At 42.8% G+C, this 21742-nt stretch overlaps 2 protein-coding genes across 2 annotated transcripts; one reads left to right on the top strand and one right to left on the bottom strand.

Moving 5' to 3' along the window:
* Positions 1–49: 49 nt before the first annotated feature.
* On the bottom strand, positions 50–6377 carry arl13a (ADP-ribosylation factor-like 13A). The gene is made up of 10 exons (XM_071458507.1): positions 6241–6377; positions 4636–4752; positions 3852–3922; positions 3507–3759; positions 3257–3362; positions 2900–3096; positions 2676–2784; positions 1943–2213; positions 1737–1853; positions 50–1625 (listed from the first exon to the last, which is right to left on the bottom strand). Exons 1-10 carry the CDS (start codon positions 6258–6260, stop codon positions 1570–1572), a joined length of 1317 nt encoding a protein of 438 aa, XP_071314608.1. The 5' UTR covers positions 6261–6377; the 3' UTR covers positions 50–1569.
* A 4814-nt stretch (positions 6378–11191) lies between these two features.
* Positions 11192–21561, top strand: xkrx (XK related X-linked). The gene is made up of 3 exons (XM_071458506.1): positions 11192–12125; positions 18793–19052; positions 19792–21561. Exons 1-3 carry the CDS (start codon positions 11770–11772, stop codon positions 20646–20648), a joined length of 1473 nt encoding a protein of 490 aa, XP_071314607.1. The 5' UTR covers positions 11192–11769; the 3' UTR covers positions 20649–21561.
* Positions 21562–21742: the final 181 nt, after the last annotated feature.

Below are 21742 nucleotides of genomic sequence, written 5' to 3' on the forward strand. Positions count from 1 at the left end.
AAAAAATGCCCTATGTGTAAATAATTTACACCCTTTTTCCAGGAGAAGTCTGAAAATCTGTCAAGTGTTTACCATTCTCATGTAATTAAATACCTAAAACTGTGTGTTGTGAGAAGAAAAGGACAAAAACGGAATTGAATTTTCTTCAACTTTCTTTTTGTAAATTCTTGAAAAGTGCAGATTGAACATTTCTGAGATTGCAAAAATCTAATTCAGGAGGAGTTAGGGTCATTTGAAATACACATGCGTCACCGGTGATCCCCCTGGTTGGAAAAGGGTTCAAAGTAAAGGGTCTCAATGTAGAGAAACACCCATACTCCTGCATACTCCTACTCCTACAGTTAAAGAGCCACAGTAAGTTTGCTCTAGCATAGAAGAACCTTAAAAAAAAACAGCTCATTTTTGCCTCGGGGTCCCCAAGCAGGTTTATTTGGGAAAATGGGGGAATGTTTTTCTTTTGTCTGACAGATTTTATTCCAGGCCGCCCTTATTTCTCAAGGCAGCACAACAAAAAAGTGGTTAGCAGTTTTGCACCTTTCAGTAAACTCTCATTAAAAAGTGCAGTAAAGTAAAAATCTGCAGTATTTAAAACTATGACTGTAGCCTGGCTTAAGCAACTGATGGTCCTTACACAGGAGGTAAAAACACTGAATTACCTCTTCATTAATAACACTGTGTAGACATTAATCATTCATAGCTGCTGTGGCTCTGAATTAATGATAATAAAAACAATAAAGTTACCAAGAGATGTTCTTTTTTTTTCCTGACAGAAATCTATTGGTTTCCTATGTTAGATTTCAAAAGGACACAGCATAAATTACATGTAAAACCATATCTTTATGTAGGAATCTTAGTGAGGTAGAAATACACAGGATGAAAAATGAGGTCAGAAATTCACCACACCATCTTATTCAATTTAAAAATCTTTTTCAACCCATCTTACCTGAGTATGACTTCAGATAAACAATCTTGTTCTTCTGTTGTCTGGGTTGTTTATTTAAATTCAATAATTCATCGCACAAATATCCGATTGTTGTTTTAACAGTACCTCCTGCTGCTGTAATGTAAACACACAACACATGCAATGCAAGTAGTGACAAAATGTTTATTATACAATTTCATAGATGTGTTCATCACTTCAACACTGTTCATTGCTGGATAATTGTTCAAATAATCATTAAAAAAAAAGGATTTGGTTCAAAAATCATGTTACTCTTACAATTAAAACTGCATAGATTTATACAAACAAAATCGTCTTTAACATTTTGGCCAAGCACACACATTGATTTTTAAATTTATCTTTGTAAATGTGATATGATTAATGTTATTTTTCTATGATTACACCTTTATGCAGACCTGCCCTTCACTACACTTTGGAAACAGCAGTTTCACTCCAAAGGTTCAGGGATCAGGACTGAAATGTCGGTCTATAGAAAGTGATAAAGACATAGTCGTCAGATTGTGTCGTTCCCCTGGTGAGAAGAAGCGACTGAGAGTTAGTGAAGTGATGTGGTGCGTTGTGTGCTACTGCTGGGGACCACATCCTCACACTCAGATGGCAGGACTCGCTCACTGTCCCTGATCCTGACGTTCCTTCAGAGCCAGTATTGCTTTTCGGTAAAGATCTATCAGGAGACAGGGTCATCTTTTTAAACAGAAGTCTGGATTTCATCATTTTTAGAGTCCAAAGTGTCACTGTATTTGATTGGTGGGTGGAAGAAGTGGATGAGGCTCACCAAAGGTCGCAGAGAGGTCCACGGGTTGAGAGTAAGCTTCAGGCATCTCCTCTGTGTTGATCTTGTTCTTCCTTTTTACTTTCACAGCTTTCTTCTTCTTCTTCTTTCCCCCTTTAGCTAGACGTAAGACAAAAAGAAATATTAGATTTCCATTCTTAAATAGCTAATAACCAAAATAATATAGGCAATTAATAACTGATTACAACCTTTCAGTGGCTTCTCCTCATTGTCCAGTGATTCTGGCAGGTCCTCCGTCTCTTCTTTCACCTTTGTTTTGTGTTTCATTTTGCCTTTTCTGGGGGGGATCAGGGCACTGCTGGCTTTCTCTCTATGAGCAGAGTGTTCCTGCTCCCCTTCATTACCGTCACCCTCCTCTTCCTCCTCCTGTTCCTTTGCACCTTCTTCATTTACGTCTTCCTTGACCTTCACCAGCTTCTTTTTCTTCTTTGTCTTAAGCTTCTTCTTTAGTGTAGATTCCTGGAAAAAGACACCATTTATTTACTTAGTGCAACATTCATTTTGTATCACATAATTGCAGAGGACTTCACAGTTATGACAATAATTGGGTTGAGTGGGTGGGTAGAGCTCTGACAATTAATTAACTGGTGCATCGCTAGAGAATTAATCGGCAGCAATTTTGATAAATGAGCTTTTTTTTTTAAGTAAAATTGTCTGGATCAGCTTTTCAAATGTGAAAACTCGCTGAATCCTCTATGATTGTAACTGAATATTTGAGTTTTAGATCGGGAAACCGGGATGGACACTTTTTCTCTATTTTCTGACATTTTATAATCGATTAATCAAGGTAATAATCATCATGAGCGATCCATAATGGAAATAATCATTCGTTTCAGCCCCAGTAAGGTGAGTACATTTAAACCAACCATAATAACAGTATTAACTGTGTCTGTAGAAAACAACGGCAGATCGTTCCCTGACCTTCTGCAGCATGTTTCGAATGGGTTGCAGCTTTCCTTCACCCCTGCTCTTTTTCTCCTTGTCTTTGGGCCGATGAACCTGGCGAAGATCTGACTTGCTGGATCTTATGCTGAGGTGAGAAGACATTCAACATGAAAGGTCAGTGTATTTTTTTCTGCAAATAATTTGGTTGACCTGTACGGTATTTGAGCTATGAATTCTCTGAATATAAAGGCCTCTCTTACCGTTCCACCTTGGTTTTTCTGCGAAGTTTCCCGTTCTTCTCCTTCTCTCTTGGCTCCAGAGGCCTCTTGCTGTCCTGGGCCACACGAGCACACAGCTCAGGATAATCCAGACAAACAGCACGCAGCAGCCAGCGAAGACCTCGTAGAGTCTTTCTGTCAGACCAGCGTCGCAGGTCCATTAAGGCTGAACAAGGCTCCTGAGAGGGAAAGGAAGAAATGTGTTTGTTTGTCTGCCTGCGTCCCTGCAGTCCTGAGCTTCTCTAGCAGGAGGTTTGTCTGCTGTAGATGCTCTAGTTTAACTTTTAGAGATTTATTTTTTGTTCAGTTTGCATTTGTGGCTTTTAGAGCAGCACTTACAATATGGCACAAAGAGCGGCTCTGGTTGACCAGCTTCTCAAGAGACAGAATCTCAATCAGCTCACTTCCCAGCAAAGCGTTCATTTTGTCCTGTTTGTTTGCCAACCTGAAACAAAAAAATCAAGTGTCAGCTCAGGTCTGAGTGAATTGTTTCTGTGTTGTTCCTTATCAGCCACCAGAGGGCACTGATTGCACTGCACATGGTGTCAGATCACAGTTAAAATTCAGGTATGAAGTTGAATATATTTACACTAATATTGGTTTTCCTGCCACTCTTGGTTGTTTCAGCAGATCAGCCAGGACCTCCTTGACCTCCCTTATCCTCTGTCTGTCACTGGAGTCCACCACAAAGATGATCCCGTAGGCCTCTCCAGAGAGGTCCCTCCAGCCTCCTCTCGACTCCGCCGATCCTCCCACATCCAGCAGGGTGACCAGGTAGTTCTCCACTCTCAGCTCATTTCGCACACAGCCATGGGTGGGTCCTGCTTCTACGCCATGAGGGACTGAAGTAGACATGCAGTAAATTGCAGGTTGACTATTTGTTAGATTTTCATCATATGCTGGTAAATCAGTGTAAACATGACTGCTGAATTACCTCGTAACATCCCTCTGATGCAGGATGTTTTTCCTGCTTTGTCAAGACCAACCACAAGAATGGTCACTTTCCTATAGAAACATATACAGGACAGAATTTGAGTCAAAGAAGCAACATGTAGTTTGTTCTCAATGGCCACTTTATTAGGTACATCTTTATAATCTAATGCAATCCAATATAACTGTTCTGCCATAAAGTCTACTTTTAGGATGCCTATGATGTTAAGGGATGTGTTTGTTTGCTTGTTTGCTTGTTTGCTTGTTTGCTTGGTTGGTTGGTTGGTTGGTTGGTTGGTTGGTTGAGGTTTTAATGTTGCTTTTACATAAACAATCATAAAACAATAATAAACTTACAACAGAATTTACACTATTCCAACCATGTCAGCAAAAACATCATCAACATCACGTGCTTCACATTGGACATTGTTGGATTGCATTTCATTGTACAGGTGTACCTAATAAACTGGCCACCGAGTGTAAATGACAGCTGCACATTTTAGCCTTGACCAGAAATCACGTCAGGTGGCTTCAATGAACTGCACGTGACTGCAAATACATTTTATTCCTAAATAATAAAGATAAAATATGTAATTCTCTGAATGAGGCTCACTCCTCTTTGGGAGTTTGTATTTTAATTTTAGTAAGTTTCAGTTTAACTTTCTTTTGAGTTGCACCAAACAACACCAGTATTTTATCTGATAAAATATTGTTAATCTGGGGAATTTTATTGTAGTTGATGCAGAATCATGCATTTCAAGATTTTTTTTTTTTTTTTGCATTTTTACCTGATTGGTTCTTGTATTTTTGAGACCCAGGTGCAGCAGTTGCTCATCAGGTTGAACATGTTTACTTGAGGTGAGCAAGGTGAGCACAGAGGCCACCATCTTCTCTGGAACTGGTACCTGCAAGCAGATGGTCACCCTTAGTATGACTCACTCATGGACACACACACACACACACACACACACACACACAGAGATCAGTCGAGCCACTGGGGGCCATGTCCAGGTCCCACAAAAGATGCCTTGAGGCTGTTTCCTGTGAGCTTAGGAGACCTTTACAGATGGTCAGATGTCCAGGTGGTGCTTTGTCCGCCAAGTGTCTCTTTACCTTCCCAGAATCTAAAATCACCTGTCCTCTTGAATTCTTTATTGTATTTTAATTTCAGACCCAGAAAAAAAAGTATTTCTCAGCAGTCAAACACAAGGACCATAAAATGTTGTCATGAATATTCCCCTGGATTTTTCTCAAAAACCAGTTCTGACATTGCTTGTATATTATAATCTGATGGTGTGTGAGCCCAGTAAAAGCTTTCTTCCACATCTAGGAAGCTATGAGTCATCCTCTCAAGTCTTGTAATGCACTCGTAGCAGGTGTGTCTGAGGTAGTCGGGCCGCGCACTAAAAAAAAAAAGCAGATCTTTCAGTCCTGTGCATCTGTTCATGGTCCATAATCTGCTAAAGCCAGTTTAGATTGGCCTGCTTTTACAGTGCTGTTCACAAGTTGACCCATATTTGTTATCGCTGTAGTTGTCAATGGGGTCATCACCTTGTCTGCTATAGTGTAAATAAGACTGTTCTCCATGTTTCAGAAGAGTGTTTTGGCAGAGAAATCTGACATTGCAGCGTATTAGAGACCTGTCAGCAGTTACCAGTGTTTTTAAAACACAATATCACCTGTTCACAGGCAAGTTTAAATGTAAAAGATTATGTGTTTGTTCAGTTAAGAAAATTTCAATCAGAGTAGCAGATGCTTTATGTTCGATATGAGTGACCAAATATTGTTTTTGCAGTTCAAAACATCAAAATTAGTGACCTCTCTGTGTTTTATCACTTTAAGCATTTTTCCAGAGATGATTTGTTTCAATTTTTTATTTATTTATTTTATGTATTTATTTATTTTTTGTAGTTTTGGTCCATAGTTAGTAAATATGCATAAAAAATAAATTGGTGTTAGTGATCTCAGAAAGCATAAATAAAATGAGAGACTGGCTTCTTAGGCACAAAAAATCCACTTAAGCTGTTAAAAGATTTAAAGTACAATCAAAATCCTAATAAGCAGAAATAATGTCCACGAATGATCATTTAAACAGTTAATCTATGAAGTAATCTACAGTAGATTATAATTAATATAAATAATACATTCTAATAAATATACCTGTAATAACTTCTACTACACATAACAGCATGACGGTCTAAACACACACAAACAACAGGCGAACAGTACACATGGGTAGTACAATGCAGAGAATCAGTGGATTTTAACAAAGCCATTTAAATTCAGTGGGCACTGAATGACTTGTACCTGAAGCACAAACTGACTTAAGTTTCGTGTGAAAGGTGAAAAAGTGCAAACTTTAAAAAGCTAGAAGAAATTCAAGCAGTACTTACAGAAGTAAGTCTATGTCCATGCATTTGTTTAGGTGCTCGTCGGTACTAACATCTTGTACCCATGAGCTGCAGAACTAATCAGGCTCACACTAAGCCTTTGGTCACCCCATGTGGGAGGTGCAACCTGGGAATTGTCCTGGTATTTCAGCCAATCCCAGAGCCCTCTGAGCCCATCACTGATCCCATTGGATGGCGTGGTTCTTCTTTAACTAGACCAAAGTGAGGTGCACATATCGATACTGGGGAACTAAATGTGTCCTGTGGTGTGATCTGTGACGTGTGGTGATCTGCTTCTCCTGTTAAAGTCTGAAAGTGGCGGCAAACAGAGCGAGCGCCTGGACAGATTTAGGCTGCACCTCTTAGGGAGATAATGACATCATAACTGTGATGATGGTCAGGTGGTGTCACATTACAATGTACACGAGATCAGTGTCCAGGTATAACTGGAACTAAAGCTTACTGTAGAACTATTTTTCCTTTCAAGGTACATTTTGATTGGATTTGATTGGTGACGTGGAGATAATTTAATAACAATAACAATGTCTATTTTTTCTATAAAGTCAGAAAATGACTAGCTAAGCTCATATAGCACATGTTATACACAGAGTGCTCCTGATAAAAGATGTCTAATATGAAAACTTGTTTATTAGCAATAATTATATCACTGTAACTATAGTTAATTTTAAGGTACAGTAGGGCACCACTTTAATATTTACAACTCAATTCCATGTTTTATTTATCCCAGAGCAATGGTTTGCAGCAGCTCTTCACCTCAAGAAACACACAATAGATGAGAGAAGAAAGGTTGAATAACACTGACAAAACTCTGGGTTTAAACATTAGATGTGGAACCAGGAACTGATATCTTAATAAATAACTTAAAATGCAAAACAAATACACAAAGCAATGAGGCCATACACAAGCAGAGCAGCTTAAAAATGACTTATGAGGAAGTGAGAAGATGGAAAACAAAGAGGATATAAAGGAACAGAGAAACAATTACTTTGCATGGAGCCAGAGCAATGTCTTACTCTGCCTCCCACAGAGGATCAACAGACTGTGTTATGTAATGATTCAGCGCATCACACATTATAGCATTAGCCACTAGATGGCCTTGTATTCACAGGATCTGTTTTCATTACCAGAGGCTGCTGTACATCATGCAGTCTCTTTAAATAATATAATGGCTCTATGTTCTTGTCCTTGACAAGCTAGGATGAATTAACACTGCATATACATTTTATTCATAATCTATTCTGATGTTATATATGTTTGTTTTGTCTCTATACGCATCGATCCATATTAATTATAATTTCATACCTTAATGTTTATGGAAAAAAACAGACAGTGGACCAAGCAGCAGAGTTTCTGCAGCTGTAATGTAATTATACTTAAAGCAAATAAATGTTCAGTGACAGCATTCAGAGACCTGCAGCAGAGGTTTGTGTGCAGGCCTTATCTCATTATGTCATTAAACCAATGTCCAATCAGGCTCAGCCCTCCTCTGCTGAGTAGACTCATCCCAGACTCTGACCACAGCCCTGTGTCAGCTGACACTGACACACACACACACACACACACACACACACACACACACACACACACACACGAGCAAAAACAGCAGCAGCTGAGGACCACACCCCCACCTCCTCCTGTTTTCCACATTGCAGACATGTTTCAGAGACCCCCGACTGCTGATTTTGCAAGCTCAGTGACAGTTAGTCACTGAGTAGAGTACAGTAGAGACTCCTCTCTACTGTAAAGTAGCAACATTAGAGAACTGGGAAATGCAGTTGTTTGCTGTCTGGCCAGAAGATTAGATGAGAAGAAATAACTGATTTGTTTTCTCTTTGTTTTCAACCATCTGTAAAGGAATAATTTGCTTCATTTGAAAAACAGGCTTGTTTACTTTCTTGCTGAGAGGTGCACGAGTAGAGCTGCAGCGATTCATGAAATTGATTAGTTCATCAACAGAAAAATTACTAATTGATAGTTAAAGTAATTTCTTATGCAAAGACAGACAACGATATTGCTCTTTCTGGCCTCTTTAATATGAAGATTTCCTGCTTTTCTCAGTTTTTTATCATATTAAACTGAATTTCTTTGGCTTTTGTGCTGTTGGCCAAAACAAACAAGACACTTGAACACATCATTATTGACTCTGAGAACTGGGATGGACATTTTTCACTATTTTCTGATCATTTGTAGACTCACAAATGCACCTTTTAATCTCATTCACTAAGAGGTTTGATCATTTGTTTGATCCTTAGAAAAACTTAATTGTATAGAGGGCGTGTTGTGGCTTTGTGGGAGGTTGTGTGCCACATTATTTCCTTTGTACACACTCTCAGACAGAGCCAGCCAAGCTGTTTCCCTGTGCTTATGCTAAGCTAAGTTAGCCAGCTGTAGCTTCAAACAGTATTTCATATGCAGACATGACAGTGATATCTTATCTAATTCTTTGCATGGAAGCAAAAGCATAATTCCCAAATTGTTGCTCTACTATTTCAAGGATAGTTCAAAATAAATTAAGGACAGATTGTTTATTTCAGTCGTGTTGACATCCAGTGTACCCTTTCAGTGACCCGACTGGCTGGTAACACAGTGTACAGGGCATGTCTTGTGCTCTGTAATGAGGTTTCCATCTCCGACGTCCTTATGCCTCCACAGAGCACACAGCCTCTGCAGACTGAAGTCATTGACCCATGTCACCGCCTCGCCAAACACATGCATTAGTAATGACAAGTCTTCATAGGTTGTGTCGACCCCTTTCACAATGCCAAGCTCGTGTCTCCGACTTAGACGAGATCTGATTAGACAGGGAGAGGTCAGGATGTTTGGTGTGAGCTGTGTTGAAACTGTTCCACATGGTCGAACACTCAGGGAAAAACTCCCTTTTTGTTCTGTGGATTCAGATACAAATTAAATCTCTTTCGCAAATGGATTTTTATTTTCTGGTAAAAATAGGAGATGGCAGGTCATGGTGACATCAACCAAAGCAACACAGAGAACAGTTCTGAAGTGGAAATGTTAGGTGAGCCACTGCAGATTGTCTCTTCTTCATGCACCTTGCAAACAGACAGTCCCTGTTTGCTTAAGAACCTGAACAAACATCAAACTGGTTCTGTTCACCTGATTCACAAGATGGTGACGTGTTCTAATGAACGTGACAAATGGTATTATAGTGAGTCTGTAAAAAGTGAAGGGGAAGATTGAGTGAAGTTTTAATAGCTGATTCATTGTGTTTGTGTGTGTGTGTGTGTGTGTGTGTGTGTTGCCTGCACCTGTTCATATGGCGGCTTCACTCACAGGCCTGCAGGTCACCATAACAAGGCCAAGTCCACCCTGCTGGTGGAAACTAAAAATGGAGGCGCAGAGAAACTGATCTCCTAATGCTCACTCTCCATAGCATTTACATTTGAACAGGTGAAATACAGTATGATTTAAAACTACAGTGTATATTTCTCTATTTTCTCACTGTATCAGTAGCATTGAGTTTGGCAAAAGAGAGGAAGGTGTTGGTTTTCCCCTCAATTCACAATAACTGTCTTGTTCTTACTGACTGTTGCAGTTGTTTCAGATGGACTCAGAAGCCTCTGAGATTTTACAACTTTGACTCCTCCTCCTGCAGCACCAGTGGCTGTAGTATTAGTGGTATGCAAAGTCACACTGACCTGCAAGATGCCACATGTAGGGCTGCTGAAAATAACCTGGCCTACACTTTACTAATGTAACTAAACCCACTGTTTATATTGCTACTTCCACTGTTTTTATGCCTTTTTCTATATTAACCAACGTGATCCACCCATACTTTCATAACCTGATTGCACCTTCTTTTGTACTTCACCACTAGTGGAAGAAATACTCACGTTTTACTTGAGTAAAGGTAAAACACTTAAAAGTCCTGCATTCAGAATTTTACTTGAGTAGAAATATTAAAGTATTAGCAGCAAAATGTGCTTAAAGTACCAAAAGAGAAAATACTAATTAAAGTGATCATTCTGCACAATGACTAATTTCAGAATAATACATATCATACAATTTGATTATAATTATCAATGCATTAATGTGCACTTTAATGTTTGAATTACTTTATATTCTGCTGGGTAACTTAATACATCAGAATGAATTTTTCAACTCTATTTTGTTAATAATGTTAATGATGTGAATCTGCTAAACAAATAGAAACGGCTGTTAATGTAGTGGGGTAGAAGTAGAGAGCAGTATAAAATGTAGGGTAAATAGTCAGGCAAAGTACAAGTACCTCAAGATTGTAGTTAGTACATGTACTCAGTTACATTAGAGCTCCCTTTATTTCATCTGTTTTCCATCTTCTGATTTATATCACTCCATTTCCACATGTGTATCTTTAATCTTACTATACATGTGCAGTGCTGTGCAAAGGTTTTGGGCATTTCAGATGTTTGGATTCTTATCTATGACTCAAAAGCATCAGGGAGTCTGATCAGTCCCAAATTCATTCTGCAGCATGGCATTGATCCTACAGCCAGAGTCATAAAGCACAATCTGCAGAGAAGAACTGACCCTGATTTTATTTTCTGCTCATATGCAATTGTATTATTTTTTATTTTATTTTTTTAAAGCATCCTCACTTTACTTTTAGAGCCTAAAACTTTTCCACAGTGCTGTGTAATGTGGTACATTTATAGCCCGCTATTTTTATTTTTTCCAGAATAGCTGCCAGTCCAAAATCTGCTCCATTAATTTCCTCAGTTTCCTGCATCTAGTGCCTTTATTGAGGCGTTTGGGAGGAGTTCCGCTTGTTTATTCCATTTGATTAGATTCTATATAGATTTATTTCACAGATAACCTACTTCTGTCAGGATGACTCTCATTTTTTTAATCTCCAATCGCTTTTATTTTTAAGGACCCCGCCCGTCATTTCCGGTGCGGCCGTGTGTTTCTGGCTGACTTGACGCAGCTGTCGCGCTGACGGTGACCACACGAGCGGCCGCGGCGGAGTCCCGACACGGAGACACCCGCCCCCCCCCCACGGCCTGCGGTCAGCCTCCGCCGCCGGATGAGCCCTCGGCGTGTTTTTATCACGGAGCGACACTTGTTGTCAGAACTTCACGCAGCCTGCGAGTCTGCGAGTCTGTGTTGTGAACTGACTGAGTGACAGGGCTGAACTTTCCGCCCCCACAGCGCCGATGGTGCGACAGCGGCGCCGGGATCACTGCGGGCGGAGAGTCCGGTAGTTTCCCCCGGATTTAAACGGGCCACACAGGCGCGCCCGCCACGTACGACGACGGTAAACCAGACAGTAAAGAGGGGCCGTGGGGTTGCGTGGGTGCCTGCAGCGGCGCGGTGGCACAGCCGAGTGGTAAAGTAGAGCACAATGAGAAACCAGCGATGATCAACTTGGTGGAAAGTTGGGAGAGACGTCGCATTAAAGGGAATAATTGGTAAAAATTAATGTTTTTGGAACGAAGTTCGGCGAGACGAAGTCACGTCACCTTCCCGCGGTGACGTCGAAGCTGTTTATTCGGAGTCAGACTCGGTGAAATCATGTGCGAAGTGTCCGTGGAGGAGCAGGAGCGGGAGATCTCGGACATTGACCCGCAGGAGCGCTCCTCGGTGGCGGAGAACGGGGTCCTGCTGGTGGTCAATCACGGCCGGGTCCACGCCCCCCTCAGCGTCGTCCTGGCCACCGCGCTGTACTGCGCGGAGCTCGTCACCGCCGCCGTGCTCTGCAGCATGTACCACAAGACCGACGATGTCACCTGGATGTCCCTCACCATCGTCTTCATGCTGCTGCCCGCCGTGCTCATCCAGTTGGCGCTGACGTTCATTCACAGGGACTTGGGTCGGGACCGGCCCCTGGTCCTCTTCCTGCACCTGCTCCTGCTCGGCCCCGTCATCAGGTAGGTGGGGGTCAGGTGGGGCAACACAAAGGCATGGTCATGGTTTGCAAATCACCACTTACTGTACCAACAGTGGTACTTTCCAGTCCTGACTCCGTGGTGGTGGGACCAGGGCTGTGTGGGCCGGACCCCCTGTTCTTCTCGTCCCTGGAGGTAGTTCTCTGTGACTCTGGCTGTGAGTTTGGGGCAGTGCTCACGCTGCAGGATGAATTTGGCACCAATCACAGTCCTCCCTGATGGATAAGTGTCTAAAACGTCTTCACAGTGCTGTATATCACACTATTACACTGATGCATTCATGTGCACCTTCCTTTAATGTTGCAGCTGCTAAGGGTGGGGGTCATTTTGAGTACTGTACACTGCTGGGGGTGGTGCAGTGGTTAGCACCTCACAACAAAGCTTCGACCGAGGCCTTTCCGTGTGGAGTTTGCAGTTCTCCCTGTCCCTCCCACAGTCCAGGGACGGGCCGCTGAGGTTCACCGGCGACTCCAAATCAACCATAGATAGATGTAGTGCAGTGTCTCTGTCCAGGGTGTGTCCCACCCTCGCCCTAATCAGCCGGGATTTGATTATCCCTCAAAGGATAAGTGGTGCTGATGGATGGGTGGGTGGAGCAGTTATCATAAATGTGGTGGAGTAGAAGTAAACGTATCAGAAAACTGAAATACTCAAGTCCAAGTACAGTTCTGTAAATATTCTTCCTGCACTAAAATGTGCAAAAACAAGAGTTAAGTTCATTTAAAAGCACAGAAGAATCATATCTGTCCAAACTGACTGATTTGAATTTTTGATTTGGATATTTTAACTCCTCAGGTTCAGGTTCTTCCGTCTGTCCTTCTCACTGGACTTGCAGGGTCCACTCTCCATCTACAGTGCAGGGGATAATGGGATATAACTTGGCAGTGTGTGTTGAGTGCATAAAAGCACCACAGTGATCTCTGAGAGCTAATGCGATGCTGCAGGGTTTTATCATTATGGATCAGAGCAGAGCTGCAACATTTACATGATTCATCACTGAGCTGGGAACTATTTTGATAACTTCAGTCATTTTTTAAAATAGAAATTCTAAACCTTTCCTGGTTTCAGCTTCTCATGTGTCAGTGTTTGATGTTTTTCTTGGCCGTACATGATAGTAGAGTGAATATCTTTGGGTTTACTTTAGGATTTGAAGAGTTTTTAATGAGGATTTTCACCATTTTCTATTTTGTTGGAGACAAAACAATTGAATTGAGTCTTATTGTTTCATTTTTAGTCAATCCCTCATGCAACTTTCTTTTTCTTGTTTGCAGTAAAGTTACTGGATTACAAACTGAAAGTATCTGTTGAGTGTTTAAAAGCAGCACAGTGATGGTTGAGAGCTAACAGGAGGCTGCTGTAGTTTAGATTAGATCTAAGTTATTTAAAGCAAATGTCGGATGCTGATTAGAAATAAAACAATTAATTGAAAAGATTAACAGAAAAATAATCTCAAAGGTGCTGAATAGAGCTTGACTTTAAAACAGGCAGCTGCTCCTGTAATCTTCCCTTTCCTCTTTTAATTTGAAGTCTCCTCGATGATGTGGTCACGTCCCCTGGATCACAGTTTGAACCCCCCTGCAGTCTAGACTCTAAAACCAGTCCGTCAAATGACACTGCAGAGCTGGCATCCGCCCTAGAAACACATCCTTCACAGTTATGGTGCGTACGCCACTCAGTTGTTATGACCTCATCTCAGGGTAATGGCACCCAAAGGCCTCGGTGCTGCAGACCGGCGAGGCGTGGCTGGGTCGGGAGGAGTGAGGTCAAAAAGAGGTTATAGAAAGGCTCCTGGAAACAACAGGGCCGGATTTATTCCAGGAAATCAAAGGAGAGGGAATGCAAATGAGATGGAGCAGCAGCGAAGTAGAAAAAGTGTAGGTCTAAAAAAGACAAGTCTGCGAGGTCTGTCCCAGGGAGGTGTTTGTTTGAACGCTGGCTGCCTGCTCCTCAGTTTCAGTTGCTCTCAGCTGAGAGACCTGTTTGGCGAAGCGTGACTCATGAAGGAAGCCGTAGGCGTAGACTCCTGCCTTAGACCTCTGAAATTCAAATCCACACTTGATACTTTCTCTCTGAACTTTGATTTGTCAACAGCGCGGCCCGAGGTGCTGCTTTGAGTTTACAGTACCAGTGGATTAGTTAACTGAAGGGTGTGTTCTTTTATAGGGCAAGAGGCTCAGCCTTGTCTTCAGTTGCAGGTCACAGGAACAATGCTTTGCAGGACAAAGTGTTGCGAAAAGGCTCCAACAATTTGTGGTTTATCCTAAAATATCACAGCTGAATGTATTTAAAAACAAAGAAACAGAAATAAAGATGTAGATAAAAAGACATGAATAATGATCGAGGGGAGCTACAGAGGAAACGCAGGCCCTTTGTGATTCCTTTCAAAGAGCAGGAAATGATCTTATCTTCATCTTGTTGTGCAGTTTATCAAAACAGATGAAGCTCGGTGTCTTCTCACAACTCGAGGCTCGTGTGAGTAAATCCTGCTTTACCTGTTGGGATAAATGTCAGTGGAAGCGAAACAACAGCCACCGAGCCGCTGCATCCCTCCTGGTCCTGAGCCGACCTCTCCAGCTGTTCCCAGGTGTGGCCCATCGCCGTGGCGTCTGCGTCCACCTCTCGGCGCCACGTGTCTCGTGATCGGCCTCACTTCCTTTTCCCTTGGGGGCTCCACCTGAGGGATTGTCTCCTGATGTTTGAAGCAGGTGCATGGAGTGTATGTCCTCTCCATCTCCAGCGCTGCTGTAGAATCTCCAACTGTTTGCTGTTGCTAATTTAATATGCAACATGTTGTTTTGGCAAAAGCATCAAAACAACGCATGTAGACTATTAACCCGTGTGCAGGACGGCTCCACAGATTCACAGTTCCCACCGTAACTGGACCAAGGTCATGGTATCGTTGGTTCAGCCACAGGTCCGTTATTATTTATTAACACATCAGAGATAAAGCCACATGAAGGACTCTGCAGCTCTGGGGTCGAGTGTTGCCTGAAAACACAATCTGCATTTCAGTTTGTGTGCAGTCGCTGCAGCCTGCAGCTCTGACGTGTTGTTTAAGAATGCATCACTGTCGGTGTCACATTTTGGATGTGAGGAACTTGCAGGTAGATTTAATGATAACAGTCTGGCTTTATTTTCAAGAGGAGGGTCAGAGGGTGAAGAGATCAGGTTCTGTGTTTACCAAACTACTAAAAGTAAAAAATTTAAAAATAAGTCTATTTATCAAAGGTCTCTTGGCTTAAAAATGCTCTTAAGTTTTTATATTGTTGCAGAATAATCACTGAATAGATTGTAAGGATTTTTTTTAAAGTATGTACTCTATGGCATGCTGGGTTAATCCATATCTCTGGTTGGTTATTCCTCCTCAAGTTGCTCTTCAAAGTGTCTTTCACACTTCGCTGTAGCTCAGAGGAAGTGAAGACCTGTTTTACTCTTAAGTTGGGACTTGAGAACATTTTGAAGTGTGATTCTTCTGAGAGCCGACTCAGGAGTGAGAAGGAGTAAAAAGAGAAGTGTAGGAGCAACTCTGCTGATCTGATGATTAATAATCACATTCATGCTCCGAGCAGGAATCAGCCAATCACCTGCCCCACTGTTGATTCTTTAAAATAAAAGCCTCAGTGATATATAACTCTACAACAAATGTATATTTCTTATTTTTACCTTTACTCTGTGATTAATCCTCATTTAGCATTTAACATGTACAATGAACATCACACTGATGTTTGTTTCATATAAATAGGTTTGAAATAAAAGGAAATTTGCTGAAATGGAAATTAAAGGCAAATTAAACCGGTGCAGGCAGGAAGCTGCTAGGAGACGACGCACATCAGATAAATAAATCTAATAAGGAGAATGAATGAGCGAACTGACGAGTGCAGACGCAGAAGAAGATGCATGGAGATGACTGCAAACTAAATCCGTGTCCGCCTTATTTTCATTTTTTAAAAAAAGAATTAATTATTCAAATCCAACACAAATAGGTGTTTATATTGCTTCAGCTAATGTATCGCTGATATTTCTTACACCCTGTCACCTCAGATCTCTGGAGCTTCCCTTCACTTTTTGAAGTCGAGAGACATTTGAGGAATTTGATGAACAGCTTTGAAATCCACGGTTTGTAAAACTGGAAGCAGCAGACAAAAGAAAACAAAATACCAAGGATTGACCTGCAGCACCTGAAACCAAAAGCAGCTGCATGTGTCAGCTGTGCAGACTGGTTTATGATCCTGCACACGTCTCCGTCCACCCAACACAGCTTCGCTCGTGGCAGTGATTTCAAACAGCCGTGACAATGAAATGGCTCTTAATATCATAAAGACAATATTTGCTGCATTATCTTCTTGCTGTTCTCATCTGTCGCGCTGAGCTGTAACGTTTGAGATGCAGATGCACTTTTAGATGCAGCCGGGAGGCAAAGTGTGGGATTGTTACGACGTTACAGTTCAGTCTGTTCTGTTTTATTTCCAGCTCCTCTTCTTCTTCTCTGCCACGCTGCTGTAAACACATCACCTCTGCTCCCTCTTGGCTCAGATGGGAGTTTTCCTGTGTGACTTAGGGATGGTGTAATTGCTGATCCTGTGTGGCTCCACAGCCAAACATCCCATGTCTGCTAACAAAAGGGGGGATTTGAACTCGCATTTTTAACATTTTCAAGCGGTTTTGTTGTAGTTGTGTTTGTGTTTTTTGTTATGGAGTCCACCAGAAGATAATATGACAATGTGGAAACGTTAAGGAGGGGGTCTGGTTATCTGCTGCAGGGTGGAGCTTGTCTTGACTTGTCTCTTTAAGTATAGGATCCTGCTCCCCAGGCAGGGACATGAACGACATAATTACTCTGACAGCTTGGACCGGTCTCTGCACGCAGACATTCTTGTTTTGGGTCTCTTTGTGTTCTCTGAACTCTTTGTGTTGTCTGATGATGAGGCCGTGTTGATGAGCCTAATGTGGTAATCCCAGGAGACCAAAACAGGATCTTGCCAAAGAGCTGTTGAAAGAATTTCCTGAATGCTCCGCTGCCCTTCAGTCAGAGAACATCAGCATTTCAGATGTCTCAGGAGTTGCTTGATAATGTTTGTGTGAGCCCCGTTCCTCTTAGTTCATGTGTTTGTGGCACCGTGCCGCCGTGGCCTCACACTGAGGCAACAGATAACACGTTTAGACTGCAAACACAGAGCTTGAGCCTGCGTGTTTCCCTCTATAAATCCATAAGACGGAGCCTTGGAAGTCAGCATATTGATTCTCTTTGCTAATGCATTCACTGGTCATGCTGTTTTCTTTTTCTCCCCTAAGTGAAATTCTGTCCGCCTCTCAGCTGCTTTACAGAATCCTAAGTGCGGGCTGGCTCCAGTTCAGCCCCCTCATACATCGCCCTCAGCCCATTGTGCTGCCAGATTTCCAGGGGAAAGATGTCAGTAAATCAGGTTTTGGTGACTCCTGTTATTCCACTGTAAACCTTCGTACACTAAAGCTGTCCTAATGTGCCTGTGACTATCAGCCTGGGAATGAATACACTGTAAGTGTGTGTGCGTGTGGAGATAAGAACCTGCTTGCAAATAACGACAAAATTTCCAGTGCCAGCCTCTAAATGTTTGAGCCAAAGACAGTTCAGGAAGCTCGGCACTGTACAGTCAGAGTTGCAGTAAGTAGCAGCTGAAGCAACAGTGACTTCTGCCTCTGCACGGTCAGGACACGGCACAGAGCTGAACCCTGGAGAAGCAGATTCATGTGGGATTCCTGAGCGTCTGTGTTTTTATGTCCAAAGTTGGAGGTTGTGGAGTGAAAAGATAACATTCCAGCACAGTGATGTGAGATTCAGCAGCAGTGGGAATTCTCGGAGGGCTGGGTTTGTGCTGCAGATGTGCAGCGCTGGGAGTTTCAGGTCAAAGCTTATTCAAGGATTGTAATGCTGACATTTAGTTGTTGGCAGGTGCAAATCTTGCACTTCCAGTTTAGGCAGTTTCCTTGTGCAGCTTGATTTGGTTTGTGATATTTTGGTGATTTGGTTCCTAAATTATCCTAAAAGTATTGGTCCTTAAAAAGAAACAGGTTCGGATTTAACTGCAGAAATCATTCAATTTACAATAAATCCCCAATATTTGTTGAAGATTTAAACACTTTCTTCTTTGTGCCTCAACAGAACCTTATTTCATCTGTGAAGGTGGAAAAACGAGTTTCCCTCCTAAGTTTCCCCCCCCCGTGAACGAACACAGAGAGCATTTACCTTGCAAACGTTAAAGAGAACCACACCCAGAGATTTTCACCTCATCCACTCCGGTTACAGGAAGCTGTGATTTCTGTCTTCTGGCTGCCCTCTGCTGGAGCCTCATCGCTGTGCTTGTGTTTGTGCAGCTGTTTATGTGGGATTTCCTGATAAAATAATGTTGTGTCCAAGTTAAATCATCAAATGTCTCATTTTAGACTGAAAACAAGCTGCAACTGATATTTTGCACCTGATCCTTTGCTTTATTCTGCGTCTGTGTTTGCTCTGTAGATGTGCTGCTGTTAAATATTCACTATGATTGATGTTTATATGTTGACGTCCTGATGTCCCAGTGTGGCGCTGTAACTTAAACGTGGCGTTGCACTGCCCCCTGTTGGTGTGAAAACATTGCTGCACTCTCGCCTCACTCTGCTCTCGCTCCCTCAGGTGTTTCGAGGCTCTGGTGGTCTACTTCAAGGCGGGTAAAAAGGAGGAGCCTTATGTCACCATCTCCAGGAAGATCAGCCTGAAGAAGGGACAGAAGACGCCCATGGAGTTGGAGATTGGCCAGTCGGAGCGCAACCTGGCCACTCACAGGAACGCCTTCAAACGCACCGCGGTCATTCAGGCGTTTCTGGGCTCCACGCCGCAACTGACGCTCCAGCTCTACGCCACCATCCAGGAGAAATACATCCTCCCTACGAGATGTAAGAACGATTGAGAGGTTAAGGTTAACGCTGCTGTTCCATTATATCTGTATCCTAAAAAAATCACCACTTTATATTCCTGGCGAGGGCGAATAGAAAACTAAAACTGATTAAAAGATTCTGTGAGGTTGGCAGCTCTTAAAGACGGTGACTCATCACTTTGAATGAATGTTGTACGAGTAAAATGAAATCTCACGGCCAGTTTTATAGTGGAAGTAAATGCAGTTAGGTAAAGTGGGAGATTTTGAACAACCTCATAAAACCTGGTCACGTCTTTTCTTCTCAATATTTCACTCCACGACTGTGAAGAAGCCAGAGTTGTTTTTTGTTTTCGTAGATATCGGATGAAAAGATGGAGATTTGTAGCAGAGAGCTGTGTCATGTCAAACTGAAACACCAGGAGAAGAACGTGGGTGCAGTGTGAAACAGCCAGAAAGTGCAGCTCTTAATTACTTTTCCTTACTGGGTTTAGGTTCTAGGTAGAAGGTTTTACATTTTATCGCCTTGAACTGGATTCTGATTCTTTATTTTGACTTTATAAGGAGTTTTCTAACTCAAGGTCCCGAGGAGAGTGTGTCACTATAAATATCACATTCTTCCTCTTACAAAAAAAAAAAAAAAATCATACTTGCTCGCTTCAGTTTTGCCGCCACAGTCGTGCTTGTTCTGGTGACTTCAGCAGGTTTTAGACACCCGTGATGAGCTGATGTTAACAGGGGACCTCTGTCTGTTTTCACAGTGGCCCTGATGATCATCACCCTGATCTCCATCATATACGGGGCCCTCGTGTGCAGCGTCCTGGCCATCCAGATCAGATACGACGACTACAAGGTGCGGCTGCGTCCTGTGGCCTACCTGTGCATGATCGTGTGGCGAGGTCTGGAGATCGCCACCCGGGTCACCGCCCTGGTTCTCTTCAGCACGGCGCTCACACACTGGGTGATCCTCGTCGGCATGGCGAACCTGCTCTTCTTCTTCTTCCTCCCCTGGGTGGAGTTCTGGGCCAGGAAAGGCTCGCTGACTGAGAACATTGAGAAGAACTTCTCTAAGCTGGGCACCACGGTGGTGCTGTGTATGTTCACGCTGCTTTACGCCTGCATCAACGTCTTCTGCTGGTCGGCGGTGCAGCTGGACCTCTCCCATCGGGAGCTCATCGAGAGGAAGCAGCACTGGGGCCGCCTGGCCATCTACTACTGCGGACGCTTTGTCGAGAACTTCCTCCTCATCACGCTCTGGTACTTCTTCAAGTCGGACTTCTTTGAGTACGTGTGCGCCCCGCTGCTGTGCGTCCAGCTGCTGGTCGGCTACAGCCTGGCCGTGCTCTTCATGCTGCTCTTCTATCAGTTCTGCCACCCCTGCAGACGCCTCTTCAAGTACAACGTGCACGACTGCCTGCACTGCGTCTGCTGTCGTAAAGGGAGCGGGGGGAGGCGAGGGAGGGTGCCGCCGTCGTACTCCACTGCCGCCACCATGGTGCTGGCGCCGGAGGAGCCGCTGGAGCTCCTGGACTCCCAAAACTCTCATCAGCCCAATGTCAGCGGCCAGCTGGGTGAGCAGGAGACTGCTATCCTTGAAGACATAATGGAGGCAGCCTGAGAGCAGCTCTCTGATGAATTATGTTCACAGCAACTCGAGTTCTCTAATGTAGAAATGCATCCTGGGAATGCTGGTGCCCTTCTGAACGAGGCCAAGTGTAGTTTAACCCAGAAACCAGGGTGATTTTGTGTTTTGAGTAAATGAGGTGAAGTGTTAGAGAACAAACGTTTGCCCCTTTTCTCTCAAGTGCACAGAACTTTCCGTGAGAGGGGTTCAGGTTCACTCCTGATGTTTTTATTCAGGAGGGTTACGTAGACTTAGGGCACCATGAGGCCCCGGCGTGCCAAAGAATGCAGCACGGTGAGATATGCAGCGATGCACAAAGGCCGCCTTGAGAGAGCAGCAGTGGGTCAGGTAGAGGACTGAGCCAGGTGTGTGGGAAACGTGCCAGGTGCGTCCGAAATGTGCCCGAAAGACTGACGACCGAGCGGGGCGACCCCAGTTTACTTCCTCTCAGGGTTTTCACGCCATGAAAGCCCCACTTTTGCACACGTTTGCTTCTGCACTACACAGACTCACGAAAAAAAACACACACACAGCAGGCATCAAGAAAAGGTTAGAAGAAGAAGAAGAATTCATCCTCCTCATACCCGACTGTATAAACCTGCTTTAATGAATGATGCCTTGTGTTGTTCACATCCAGTCTGGCTGCCTTGATTTCAATAAAAAAAAAAAAGTTTTTAGTTTTACAAAAACACATGAAAAAGTCAGTGAAAAAAAACTGTGTTGCAAACCTTCAGGTGTGTATCATTAAAAACTGAACCTAGATTTGATGATGCACTAATAAGAGTGACGGTGAATGAGTTCTCATGTTCTGCTTCTCTGTGGTTTTTCTTTGTGTTTGTGTGTCACGGTTCGTTCAGTGCCTTCACTGTGTTACTTGAAACTTAAATAAAATAATTTGATGCCTCAACATTTATTTATTTATCTCGCCTTTCCTTTCTTATAAATAAATAAAACATGACTGCATCATATCACATAAACAATAAAACTTTATATTACCTATAAACGTGACGTCACCTGCAGAGTAAAATTTCCTGAATGTTGTAACAGAAACTTCCTCATTCCCGGCGTCCACACACAGGAATGTGGTT

Source organism: Trachinotus anak, unplaced genomic scaffold, assembly GCF_046630095.1.
Source record: "Trachinotus anak isolate AG129_WGS33_773 ecotype Australia unplaced genomic scaffold, CSIRO_AGI_Tana_v1 ptg000021l, whole genome shotgun sequence".
In the NCBI taxonomy this organism is placed as follows: Eukaryota; Metazoa; Chordata; class Actinopteri; order Carangiformes; family Carangidae; genus Trachinotus; species Trachinotus anak.

What these genes read in the sequence shown, in the direction of transcription:
- arl13a (XM_071458507.1), bottom strand. Translation starts at nt 6,260, where the DNA reads ATGGACATAGACTTACTTCT. An exon ending in GCAGGAAAACCAATATTAGT is followed by an intron (nt 3,363 to 3,506) that starts GTAAATATATTC and finishes TTTTTGTTTCAG; the next exon opens with GTTGGCAAACAAACAGGACA. An exon ending in TTCGAAACATGCTGCAGAAG is followed by an intron (nt 2,214 to 2,675) that starts GTCAGGGAACGA and finishes GTCTTTTTCCAG; the next exon opens with GAATCTACACTAAAGAAGAA.
- xkrx (XM_071458506.1), top strand. Translation starts at nt 11,770, where the DNA reads ATGTGCGAAGTGTCCGTGGAGGAGCAGGAGCGGGAGATCTCGGACATT. An exon ending in CTGCTCGGCCCCGTCATCAG is followed by an intron (nt 12,126 to 18,792) that starts GTAGGTGGGGGT and finishes TCGCTCCCTCAG; the next exon opens with GTGTTTCGAGGCTCTGGTGG. An exon ending in ATACATCCTCCCTACGAGAT is followed by an intron (nt 19,053 to 19,791) that starts GTAAGAACGATT and finishes CTGTTTTCACAG; the next exon opens with TGGCCCTGATGATCATCACC.